Here is a 12,708-nt window from a genome sequence, read left to right as displayed (position 1 = left end):
CTATTGGTCCTGAAGGGATCAAATGCCCTGGATTCCCTGTGGATAAACTGCTACTTTATAAGAATAAACAAGATAAAATGTCTAAGAAAATTCTGCCAAAATATGTTAATTAGGGTAGTTCCCCCCACCCCCACCTCCAAAATTCTGCTCCCCTTGAGTCTGTTCCCACCGTCGGCGTCCTTCGAGGACAGAGCAGACGGGCTTTTCTGTCACCTAACAGAGGCAGACCACATGCCTACAGAAACACGCAGTGCTATAGTGTTTTACCAGAATAATATCTGCAACAACAGAATGGCAAAGCAATAGTCACCCCCAAATCAATCAAGGTATAATGTATGTAGTTTGAGATGAAGAAGACATCGTATTACTTCCTCTGAGACAGTGAATGCTGTACTGAGTGAGACGGGAACAAACAACCTGTCGTGTTAAGGGGAATTTAGGTTTGCTTATTACTTTATGATATATATTATTTATGATATATATTTTTATATATATTATTATTTATTATATATATAGCCTGAAAGAGATTCCAAATGGATTAGAAAACCCGGTGCTTTATTAAAAATTTAAAACTAGAGAGTAAAATGAGTGATGTAGGAATAAAGCAAAAGTAGAATATGGACAGGGCTGCGTCTATCCACATTTTACATTTATTTTATTAAAAATGGTGAATAATATCTAACTCTCAAGTAGTTTATTTTGAAACAAAAGTAATTTCTTTTAAATCATTTTATTGGGGTATACAGCTCTTATCACAATCCATACGTACATCCATTGTGTCAAGCACATTTGTACATATGTTGCCATCATCATTTTCAAAACATTTTCTTTCTACTTGAGTCCTTGGTAGCAGAAAATTTCTCCCTTCCCCTACTCTACTTCCCTCATGAACCCTTGATAAGTTAAAAATCGGTATTATTTTTTCATATCTTACACTGACCGATGTCTCCCTTCACCCACTTTTCTGTTGTCCGTCCCTCTGGAAGGGGGTTATATGTAGATCACTGTGGTCAGTTTCCCCTTTCTCCCCCTACCTTCCCCTTATCCTCCTGGTATCGCTACTCTCATTATTGGTCCTAAGGGGTTATCTGTCCTGGATTCCCTGTGTTTCCAGCTCTTATCTGTACCCACATGCTCTGGTCTAGCCAGATTTGTAACATAGAATTGGACATTGGGGTCATGATAGTGGGGGAGAGGGAGCATTCAAGAACTAGAGGAAAGTGGTATGTTTCATCAGTGCTATACTGCACCCTGGCTGGCTTGTCCCTTCCTTGTGACCCTTCTGTGAGGTGATGTCCAGTTGTCTACAGATGGGCTTTGGGTCTCCACTCCACACTCCCCCTCATTCACATTGATAGGATTTTTTTTACAAAAGTAATTATTTACAGAGCTCATAAAAATTGAGATGAAAATCAGAATGGATTGAGAATTTGAATACACAATTCATAAAATTGGATAAATAGTAAAGAAACATGATAAAGTGATTTGGTCCCCCAAAATAAAAAAGATGCTAAATAGTAAAATATTTACCAGAACCTCAATTATAAAGTTTATAGAGATGGTTGTGAAAAACAATCATGCAACAGGTCAAACCAAAAACTAAACTCACTGCTGTCCGGTCAGTGCCAGCTCATTGCAACCCTGTAGGACTGGGTAGAACCGCCCCTGTGGGTTTCTGAGCCTCTCCCCCTTTTTTTTTTTTTCCCCCTCCTTCCCCGCTCCCCCATCGAGCCTCTCACTCTTATGGACAAAGAAGGCCTTGGCTTTCTCCCTCAGCGTGACTGGTGGCTTCAAACTGCTGACCTTTCAGTTCGCCACCCAATGCCACCAGGGGTCCTTAGATCACAGACAGAGGTTAATTTTTTTTTTCAACAAATGTTGAAGACTAACCAGTATTAGTACTAGATGAAAGCAAAATGACTAATTAATATAGTCATTCCTCGCTATCGATAGCCCATAACCTAGTTATTTCACTGATTAAATAAACTGTGTTGCTTCCACTTGATGAAATATTAAGGTTAAAACTTGTGATATATAGTTATTTGTACTTGGAAAGTATTTTCTAGTAGAACACTGGTCAGCTGATTAATGGTGGAGAAAAATTACCCTGTCATTAAATAGTTTGAAATTACTACCTGGATGACAGTGGTTGGTGAAGTGATATTTTTACCTAAGAAACCATATTTGTCTACATGTATATTTGTACATGTATGTATGTTGGACTGCTGTTAGCCATAAAAAAAATCCCACCAAACGCTCCACGGGAGAAAGATGAGGTTTTCTGCCCCTGTGAAGATTTATAGCCTAAAAGCCTTACATGGGGTTCCTGTGAGTGGAGCTAAGTTGATGGCAGTGGGTTTGACTTGTGGGTTCTACAAACACGAGCGGGCTAACCTCTGAGCTGCTAGCCACAGGTCAGCTGTTAGAATCCACTGGTCACTTGGCGGGAGAAAGACAGAAAGATTTCATTTCAGAAACCCGAGCGTGGCAGTTCAAAATTGACCCTACGGCTGTGAGTTTGAGTCTTAGCACACGTACGCATTACTGTTCAAGTGGTATACTTAAATATTGTTCATTTTATTGCATGTAAGTTATCCCTCAAATACTTTTTCAACAGGAAAAAGTTTAAGACCTAGAAATAGGAAATTATTGAAGAAGAAAAAATGAAGATTCTGCTAGTAGCCTGGTGATAGGAGAGTAATCATCTTTTTTTGACTACCACAAAATACAGATTAAAAATTGTTTTTTTTAATTTTTTTAAAATATATAGTAAAGTATGTTTAAAACACGTGTGTGCTGAAATCAATCAATCTAGTGATTCATCTCTAAAAGGAATATACAGAGATCAGGGAATTGTGTGATTCTTCTCCAAAAGGGAATATTTCTTTTACTGCTTTCATTCTGCCTGTATATTTGGTCATATTCTTAAATATTACTTAGAAACTAATTATTTTATTCTAAAATATATACATCAATATTATCAAAAATCTATCCGAACCACATTCACTGTGTCAGTTCTAGTGTTTCCTGAGGGAGCCATGTGGAGGTCTATAAAAGCATGCAATTTATAGACCTGATGCCCAGGAGCTTAAAGGAGGTCACTAGAAATTGTGGAAGCTGTCACGGGGAGTTTGGGAATATGCACACGGTACTGAGCTCTGCTGTCACTAGGCTAAATGCCCTTTTTTGTGGATCCTACAAAAAAATTGTTCACTCTCCCTGTGTGGTTGTTCTTTTTTATACTTGCTTAAAAACTTGCTAAAAATAGCTTTCCTTCCCTGGATTAAACCTGTGTTCACACTCTAGTGAGTTCTCTCCTGAATTTCTATGCTTTGAGACATGATCCGTTTCCCTAGTCAGTTGCCCGGGGCCTGGGAAAGAATCCTTACTTGGTAATAATTGCCCTCTGAACTATGCTCTTAACTCTGCAAAGCAATCCTAGAGGAATGTGGAAATATAACCATTGGGCTTTAGTACATCAATGATCATTCGAGACTTTTGACGCAGAGCAGGAAAAATACGGTAACACCCGGAAATATGCTATTAGGGCTGGCCACCCTCATGCCCACCGTGTTTTCTTTCTTTTGTCACCTGGAATGATCTGGCCTGATAACCCCACCTCCCCATCACCCCTTACATTCAGGAGTCTGTGGACGTATCGGTTCCTCAGAGAGGTCTCCCTCAGTCACTCTCAGTCAAACAGTACTTGATGCCACCTAAGTATGTAATGCCACCTTGCTTTGTACGGCATTTTAATAGCAACTAGAAATCCTAGGTAAGTATATCTTTCTTGAAGTAATTTTTATTATGTATCTTCCATAGAATGCAGACTCAATGAGAGCAGGCCACAGGGCCTAGAACAAAATTAGCATATAATATGTGCCCATGACAAAAGGCATATTAGGGCATGGGTAATTGTAGGCATGACATATTCAGTATTTTTAAATTGTGGTCAAGTTCATCTAAAGTCATGAATTACACATTGGGAAGACTGGTAGCCGTCTTGAGAGAAACAATGGGAACGTATTTGATGCAACCTGGTGAATAGTGACTATTTCTTGTGTGATTTTCAAGGTGGTGGATCTTCTAGTATCCATGTGTCGATCTGCGTTGGAATCTCCTAGGAAAGTTGTCATTTTCGAGCCATATCCTTCTGTAGTAGATCCTAATGATCCTCAGATGCTGGCCTTCAACCCCAGGGTAAGGAATGATCCAAGCACATCAAAAGTCCTTCAGGTATTTTTCTCTTTGGGTCTGTTTTTCTGTTTTTTGGGTCCAGACCTCTACCTCAGCAACCAGACCTATGACCTGGCCTGGACGCTGTAGGCCACTTAGTCAGTAGGACTTGGTTTTAGCAAACTTTATCTGCACCAACCTTCAGTCTTGGACACCAACCCAGCACTGCCCTGCTCCTATTCTCTATTAAAATCATTTACAGAACTTTATTCTCATGAAGCCAGGCCCAATCTCTCCAAGTTCCGATTTGGACACATCCTATCCTCATGACAAGTAGGCAGGTGACCGTATCAAATTGGTTTGTATGGTGGTCACCAGGATTATTTTCACTTTGTTGTCCAGTTTAGGTCTTCTGCTTTTCGTGACCTCATTGTAATTTTAAGGAGCCTCGTAAAGGAGGCCCTCTGTCCTTCTTAATTTGCATTTCTTACCCCTTTGCTTCACTGCCACCCCACCCCCATAGTTTTCTGAACAAAGTGGAAGTTGAATTGGCCGTCAACTGGCACTTCAGAAGAAAACAATTTTATAAATAACCATGGAGAGTAAACAAGTTCCATGTGAAATAGACATTTCAAATTGTGCCAATGCTAAAGTGGTTTTGGTGCCGTCTCAACAATTATAGCATTGTTAACTATGTAAAATGTTCTTTGGAAACTTTGCCTTCATAATTTGTATATGTGCACATGATTCTGCTTAGAAACCAGTCATCCATTGAATGTAAGGTATCATTTACATATTTGTCAGGCCTCCTCTTCTAGTAACAGTCTGCCAATCAAGAGAAAAATGAAAGCAAAATAAAATTGTGTTATTTAGAGTGACTTTTTATAACTCAGTATGCTTATTTTATTTGTCTTGTCTTGGGATGTATGAGAGGAATGTGGGAACGAGGCGCTTGCTATCTACTTTGTATTTGTAGCGTTAGTTCCCCCTCCCCTGGCTTCTGACCTAGGTATATATCCTCTGCCCTCGAGCCCTCTTTGTCAGTCTCCCATGGTACGCACACAAGAGTCGTCACTCTCAAATCTCCTTTGATGGAAACTTATATGTAGGTTCTCTTAGGATACTCAGGCTTCCAGATGTTTATAAATGAACACTTTTTTCCGTATTTCAAACAGAAAAAGAACTACGACCGAGTAATGAAAGCATTGGATAGCATAACGTCTATTAGGGAGATGACGCAAGTGAGTATATCATTTTTGGTCTTATACAATGCAATTTCACTTGAGTAAAAGCATATTTTAAAAATGACTGGGGGTGCTGGCCCTGTAGTAAAATTTCTATTTTTTATTATGTCACATGGGTATGAAATTTAAAAAGCCACTGTATGAAAACATTTGAATTTTATGCCACTGTGACTTTTGGAAAATGAATTTACCATTGTAATCGTGATGTTCTGTTCTTAAAGTCAGCAGAAGCCTTGAGTGTTTGAAAATAAGTTAGGGGCTGTTTGATTTGAAAGAGAGCCAAGGTTACCATGTTCCTAGAAAGTTTATTTGATTAATGGTAGTAATTCCAAGACGTTATTTTTAAGTTAGAATAAGAACGGAAATGTTCTATAAAATGCAAATATTGCATAAATATTTTTGATGGAACACAGACTCTCAAAACATCCCTGGAAGGCCCCAAATCCCCTGAGTTGGTGAGTTTACATTTTATCCACTAGTGAGGGCTGTGGTGGGAAAGTTTGACGAGCAAGGATAAGGACTGATGATAGAAGTCCGGAACATCACTGGGCTGTCGTCCAGTCCAGCCTGGAGAAGCACATGCTGTGGAGTTGTGGACGACTCTCCATGGCGGCACACTGCAGACATTGTAAGCAGAGATTAGTAAATGTCAATTAAAAATGGATGTCACCACAGGTTGTGCGTGTCGTATGTGGTGGTTTCAGGACATGCCCTATTCCCAGAGATACTGGGCGTCTTATAATAAGTATCATCCTTTCTCTGCAGAAGTGAATAGGGGAATCCTTTCTCCCAAGGACCCGCCAAGCTCCTGTTCCCCTCCCTCCCCGTCTGTCTACCTTGTGATCTTCGTTTCACTCTCATCCAACCCCAAAGGCCTCTTTCCTTAAGTATAGAACATCCGACCCACCTACCTCCCACCCCCACCCCTCACCTCCGATAAATCGATGTAGAGAAGACATCTGGTTTTAGTTCTTAGCAAAAAAAAAACCCATCTCTACTTGTGTCTTTGAACACAGTGCTCCAGAAGCGCATTTCTCAATTCTCCTCGCTGCACACCTGTGCTCTTCTGACACGTGTCACTCACCGTCCCGGCCCCAACTCTCGTCCCTGACATTTCTGACTGCTGTGACTTTGGTGCCTGCTTCTTTTGAAAGCTTGCTCCACAGGGAGCATGGAGCTGACACCCAACTAGCCTTGTAGAGCGCAGTGAAGAGGGACGCACACATGTCTTTAGATAATCAATTGGTTCATATATATTTAAAATATCCGTCAGTCATCAAATAGGATTAGCACCTCCAAATTTTCAACAATGGTAAAAACAAGAAGAAACTTCCATTCAAAGGGCACATTTTTTGCTTAAAACCCACCATTCCATCTGAATGTTTTTCTGTGCTCACACCTTTTGTATCCTTTGAATGATTTTCCTTATAGCCATTATTACTTGTATGCAAAGAAGACAATCAAATGCAGTTCCACTGGAGGAGGGAACAAAAACCAGTACCTACTGCAGTGCTATACAGAAAGTTATGCTAATATTTCTAGTGATGAAAAACACTGGCTTAGTGTATTTATACTACACCCTCAACCCCTGATCATTCTTGGTTTTATAAATAGCTACAAACTCAAACTCTGGGATCCGCGCTCTGCCAAAATTGCTTCCTATAAAATTCTGGGTCATGTGTAAGCTATTTTAATAGACAATGTAGAAGGCTGAGCATCAGCCTAGAAAGTTAGAGACCAGCATTACATAACTGGCTCATCAATGATGTTCCTCTGACCTTGAGCAAGTTTGCTAAATGGTTTGCTTCCTCATTGTTGTTCTGCCAAGATGAAAACAGTCACCCCGCATCCTCTTTCACTCAGTACGTCATAGGAATGTTTTGGGGTTTCATTGCATCAAATCCTATAAAACTCCCCAAATAAATAAAGAGTTTTATCCCATCTCCTGTTTTCTAGAATATACTGCCCTATAGATATACCTGCATTGTCACAGAGATGGAAATGGTTAATTGCCTGGGTCAGTTCTTCATAGAGAAAATTTATTTTGGTCCAATTTTCTCATGTAGAAATGTACTCCTATGTAAATAGCCTTGCATTTGAGCTTGAGTAACTATCACACATTTTCTTTTAATACTAATCAGAAGTTTATAAAGTGGTCATCTTGAGGGGAAATGACTAAGGCAGTTGTTGCTGTTTTCTCATGTCAAAGCTGAACATGTTCATGTTTCAGTAGAGTAATAAGCATACTATTAAGCCTGATATTTCATTTTAAAATGTATTTCTAATTCAAATCAATAACTATAATGGCTTTTTCCCCCTAGGCACCATATCTAGAAATCAAGAAGCAGATGGATAAACAGGATCCCCTTGCTCATCCCCTGCTGCAATGGTATACATTTTTAGTTTTCCTCTTAATGAAAACAGAGCACAGTTTTCTGCTGCCTGCTGTAAGGAAAAAAAACAAAAGCCTATTTTACAAGGCCTTCCATGCTGCAGTTCCTCTACAAGCTTATGAGGCCTGGAAATTTTATAATCTAGGAATCTTTAATGACTCGTTTAATTAGAACTTGTAAATCAAAAGAGGGAGAAGATGCTGTCACATGCACTGTGTGCATATACAATACAATACAATCTGATTTGACAGCAGTGTGTCTCTAATTTTAAAATATGTGACTAACTGGCTTAGGTGGTATTTTGGTTCATTTCATTTTCTAGTTAAATGAGTTCTAAGTGGGAAAATTCGTTGTTTCAACCCTTATGATTGAAATCTTATCAAAATTGCCTATTTTACCTTATTAAAAAGAACAGAGCAAACTTGATGAAGTCTAGCACAGGCTGAAGAAGGAAGAGTAGACTGATGATAGGAGAGGGGGGACCTGAGAACTCATCTTTCTATCAACTCTACTTCCAATCATTCATCCTCTTACATCCCTTTTGCAAACTGAAGACAATAGTGTCTACTGAGCATGCCATATAGCAGCTTCACAGGCATGTCTCTTAGAAAGCACTTGGAGAACTCTCGAAGGCAGTAGCATTGACCACCCTGCTGTGGAGTGATGCAGATAGATGACTGGTCTACATGACTGCTTACTCCATGGCACAAACAGAAAGTTGTTTTAAAGATGTGAAGATGAGCCAAGAAAAAGGCGTCTGACTCCCTCAAGATCCTGATTCCTGAAATACTGGTTAGTCCAAATGTCACAGGACACATTCTTAAATGGAGGTGTAGAAGCCTTTTGTTGTAGCTTTTGTGCCTCTCTAGGATTCTTAAAATTAACTCAAATAGCACTTTAGTTTTTATTTTACCCATTCAAATTCTTGCAATCAGTCATATTCAAAATGAGAGGTAAAACTCTCCAATATCTAATCTATTATTTTGCTATTTTGTTTCTCCATTGTTAAACCTGGCTTTTAACTTTGACTTACTGTGATTGTTTCCCTCAGCTGTATAGTTGCTCTTCTTCAAGTAGGAAAACATTTACCAAAATATTTTACAGTTTTCCTTAGCCTTGAAAAGCATAGAATATTTCACGTTTTAATATACTGGAACTTTATTTTTTTTTCAGCTTCAGCATTTGTGTTGAATAATAATAATTTGCATGCACTGTATCTACAACCAAAAGATGTCTTCAAATATTACAAGAATAAAAATCTTCATAAGAATGTATTTTAAATTACGCAGTGTTGGATACATTAGTCAGTATCCAAAACCTGTATTTAGATTCGTTTCATTTGAAATTATGTGCAGAAATGTTCATTTGAGCAGTATTTGGGGACTTAGTGATTATTAAGAATGATTATTTTTCTTAAACCTTAAGGGTTTCAACAGATTTCAGTGTTTCTCAGATTAAAAAACTTTCTTCTTTTTTGTGGTTGTTGTTTTTGTTGGGGAAAGTCTTAAATTCTCTCAGGGAAACAACAAAAGAAGTATGAGATTAAACAGAATTCTGACAGAATTTCATTTACGAAATAGCAAAAATAAGCTTCAATCACTTTCCAACTAAGAAAACAAACTTTAAGTCTAGTTGGCATATATTTGTGACTGGCGGATTATTTTCATTTCAGGGTTATTTCGAGTAACAGGTCACATATTGTGAAGCTCCCAGTTAACAGGGTAAGTTGGTTTTTGCACCTATGAAAAAGAGCAGTTAGACGTGGGAGAATACGGATCCATTCATGGAACGGACTCGGAGCTTTTTTAGTTAGCCGCTCCTCCAGACATGTGGTAGACAGCTATACAAGTCCAATTCTTCGGTTTGAAGTTGCCATTTGTGCAGCAGCTCCAGGCCTTTCCAGTATGTTCAGCTCAAATTCATGCTGCTGCCCTTTAAGGAAATAAGAGTCGGTATGAGAGCAGTTAGTTACCCACAAGTGATAGAAAGTATATTATTTGGAGAGGGACCAGTAGAAAGTTAATGTAGTTTTATCATGGTTCGTTTCATTTTTGCCCATCTCGATTTCGATATCTGAGAAGGTAATGTCTTCAGATACCTACTTATCAGTTTATGAAGCTTCCCTTTAAAAAAGAGAACCTAATGGAATTCTCAGGTCAATTCTCCTCATGATCTGAGGGCAGTATCTCTACATTGTGAGACCCCAAAGATTGCATGATTACTCTGCTGAGAAGTGAATGGATGTCTCAAAGTCTGTTCCTAGTTGACGGGAAGGGAATCATTAGGAAATTTCATCCAGCAACTATTTCAGAGAGTTCTCTTCGCTGTCTTTCCCTAACCAATGAGAAGCTGCTAATGGAACATACCCAATTTCCAGTTTCATAAATATATGTAACTAAAGCTTAATGATGATAATTTTTTTTCAATTTTAAAATCTTGAACCAACCATTCTATTTTGCTTAGCCAACTTTGAATATTTCCTCAGTTGAGTAGTAAGTGTATACTTAAGGGATTCAGTAATAACGATTCAAAAAGAAATGTAATTATGAGGGCAGATGTGCTTGAATGTGATTACCTAGTTGATTCTAGAACGAAATACAAATGACTTTGGATTGTATTTTTGTTTGCTTGTTTGTTTTCAGTGTCTGTGAATTGTACCACTACTGACATTGACATTGGCTTAACAGTACTATGGGTCATTCTTAAAGCAGTAACACTTGTCATTGTTATCAGCCTGATTCTCTGTTAAGCTTGACCTGTTTTCAGTCGTCCTTATTTTAACCCACAGCAATTGAAATTTATGCATACTCCGCATCAATTCCTCCTCCTCAGCAGTCCACCAGCCAAAGAATCCAATTTTCGAGCTGCTAAAAAACTCTTTGGAAGCACCTTTGCATTTCAGTGAGTATGGCTGCCTGTTGAGGGACTAGCAACAGGCCCCTGGGGATGTGTAGGGAGAACGCGGCAGTTCAGGCTGACCAGTCAGTGGCACCACCCGAAGGCGTCATGACTGCGTAGATTTTATACCACAGCCACTTTGAAAGATGACGGATTGCCTCGTTTCACTTTTCCCCTTTTCTTAGTGGCTCGCACATTGAAAACTGGCACTCCATCCTGAGGAACGGTTTGGTGGTTGCTTCAAATACAAGACTGCAGGTGAGTTTTCCCAGTGCTTGAACCAGACTTCAGTTATTCTTCAGGGTTGCCGTTTGGTCCTTGGTCCTGGTGTTGCATTTTCACTTCCCCAAATGGGAAGAACATGGCCTTTACGAAACACCGTGGAATCTCTACTAAGCACAAGTACCCTATTTGTCCTTATGTAATATAGGATTGAATTGGAAAAGAAAGTCAATTTACCAGATGAAAGGAAAAGTTTAATCATAGGAGAAACAGGGACGTCTACTTTGAACCTAAGTAGAACAAAGTACGTCCTGTACAAAGTACAACTGTGTACGTGTTCTATTGACCATTCCAGTGCTCATGTGTCGAGTACTGCCCGCCCTGGTGGCAAAGTCCAGGGTTAAACTTTAGGCTGCTATCCAGGAGGTCAGCAGTGAGACTCCAGCAGCTGCTGGGAGGGATGAATGTGAGGCAGTCTGCTCCCATAAAGATTTAGAGCCTCAGAAAGCCTGTACAGAGCAGCCCGCTTTAGTTGTTACCAGGTCGCAGTGCTCGCAGTTTGGGATGGTGCCTTAGTGTGAATACTGCCGGAGATGAAAAGAAGAAAGCAAACTGGACATCGATGCCATAGAGCCATCCGCCTGTATCCACCTGGTTTTCCGTCTCCAGTAGAGGACCTGGTCTTAGACGCATCTCATGGGTGCAGTTCTCATTTTTACTTAGACTCTTTACAGCTGGCATTTCTTGTCACTCCCGGGCAGCTGGTTTTACTATGGCAGTATAAAGAGGTCAGGAAATAAGGTTCAGCCTAATCAGCGGCACAGCTATTGTGAGATGCCATCAAGTCAGTTCTGACTCATTGCAACAGAACAGAACACAGCCCGGTCCTGTGGACATCCTCACAATTGTTCTTATGTCTGAACACCTTGTTGCAGTCACCTTCTCAGTCCATGTCTGGGAGTCAGTCTGCCTCTCTCTATACTACCCTTCTACTCTCCTAAGTAATGGTGTCCTTTTCCAGGGACTGGTCCCTCTTGATAGCATGTCCAAAGCGCAGGAGAGGAAGTCTCCTTGTCCCTGATTATAGTCAACATTCTGGCTCTGCTTCTTTTAAGACCGATGTGTTTGTGCTTCTGGTGGTCCCGGTAATTTATATATTCTTACTGAAGTGCTTAGATTCTTCTTCCGTTTTCTCTCTTCATTGTCCAACTTCCACATTCATATGAGGTGATTGAAAATAGCCACGTTTGGGGTCAGATGTACCTTACTTCTGAAAGTGGTATCCTTACTCTAAAGCACTTCAAAAACTTCGTGCACAGGAGATTTGCCCAGTGCAATATGTTCTTTTATTTCTTGAATGCTGCTTCCATGGACATTTGTTGTGGACCAAAACAAGATAAAATCCTTGACAACTTCCATCGTTTCTGTATGTCTCACGATCTTATCTATTGTTCGAGTTCTTAGACTTTGGTTTTCTTTACATTGAATTGTCATCCAGACTGAAGGCTGCATCCCTGTTCGTCATCAGCATGTGTTTCAGTCCTGCTTGCTTTCCGTAAGCAAGGCTGTGCCATCTACATATCGCAGGTTGCCTATAAACATTTCTCCCATTCTCCTACATTCCTTGTTGTGTTTAGATCATTGCTCTGGGCTCATGTACAGGTTCTGCATGAGCGCAATGACCTATTCACAATTCCCACGCTTCTCAGTGTTGCCCATAGTTTTTCATGACCCACACAATCAAATGCATTTGCATAGCCCAAACACACGCACGC

At 39.8% G+C, this 12,708-nt stretch overlaps 1 protein-coding gene across 1 annotated transcript in view; it reads left to right on the top strand.

Moving 5' to 3' along the window:
* Positions 1-12,708, top strand: part of PARP8 (poly(ADP-ribose) polymerase family member 8) — a 212,996-nt gene that overhangs the window by 182,177 nt on the left and 18,111 nt on the right. The window contains exons 16-21 of the mRNA XM_030888968.2: positions 4,075-4,200; positions 5,352-5,417; positions 7,742-7,809; positions 9,486-9,534; positions 10,602-10,714; positions 10,897-10,969. Of these exons, the coding sequence (XP_030744828.2) occupies positions 4,075-4,200; positions 5,352-5,417; positions 7,742-7,809; positions 9,486-9,534; positions 10,602-10,714; positions 10,897-10,969 (495 nt within the window). The remainder of the gene's footprint in view (positions 1-4,074; positions 4,201-5,351; positions 5,418-7,741; positions 7,810-9,485; positions 9,535-10,601; positions 10,715-10,896; positions 10,970-12,708) is intronic.

This window comes from Echinops telfairi, unplaced genomic scaffold, assembly GCF_000313985.2.
Source record: "Echinops telfairi isolate 266 unplaced genomic scaffold, ASM31398v2 ScPeMD7_7469;HRSCAF=8507_1, whole genome shotgun sequence".
Lineage (NCBI taxonomy): Eukaryota > Metazoa > Chordata > Mammalia > Afrosoricida > Tenrecidae > Echinops > Echinops telfairi.
The sequence above is the reverse complement of the archived record's forward strand: the minus strand, read 5'-3'. Positions and strand labels throughout refer to the sequence as shown.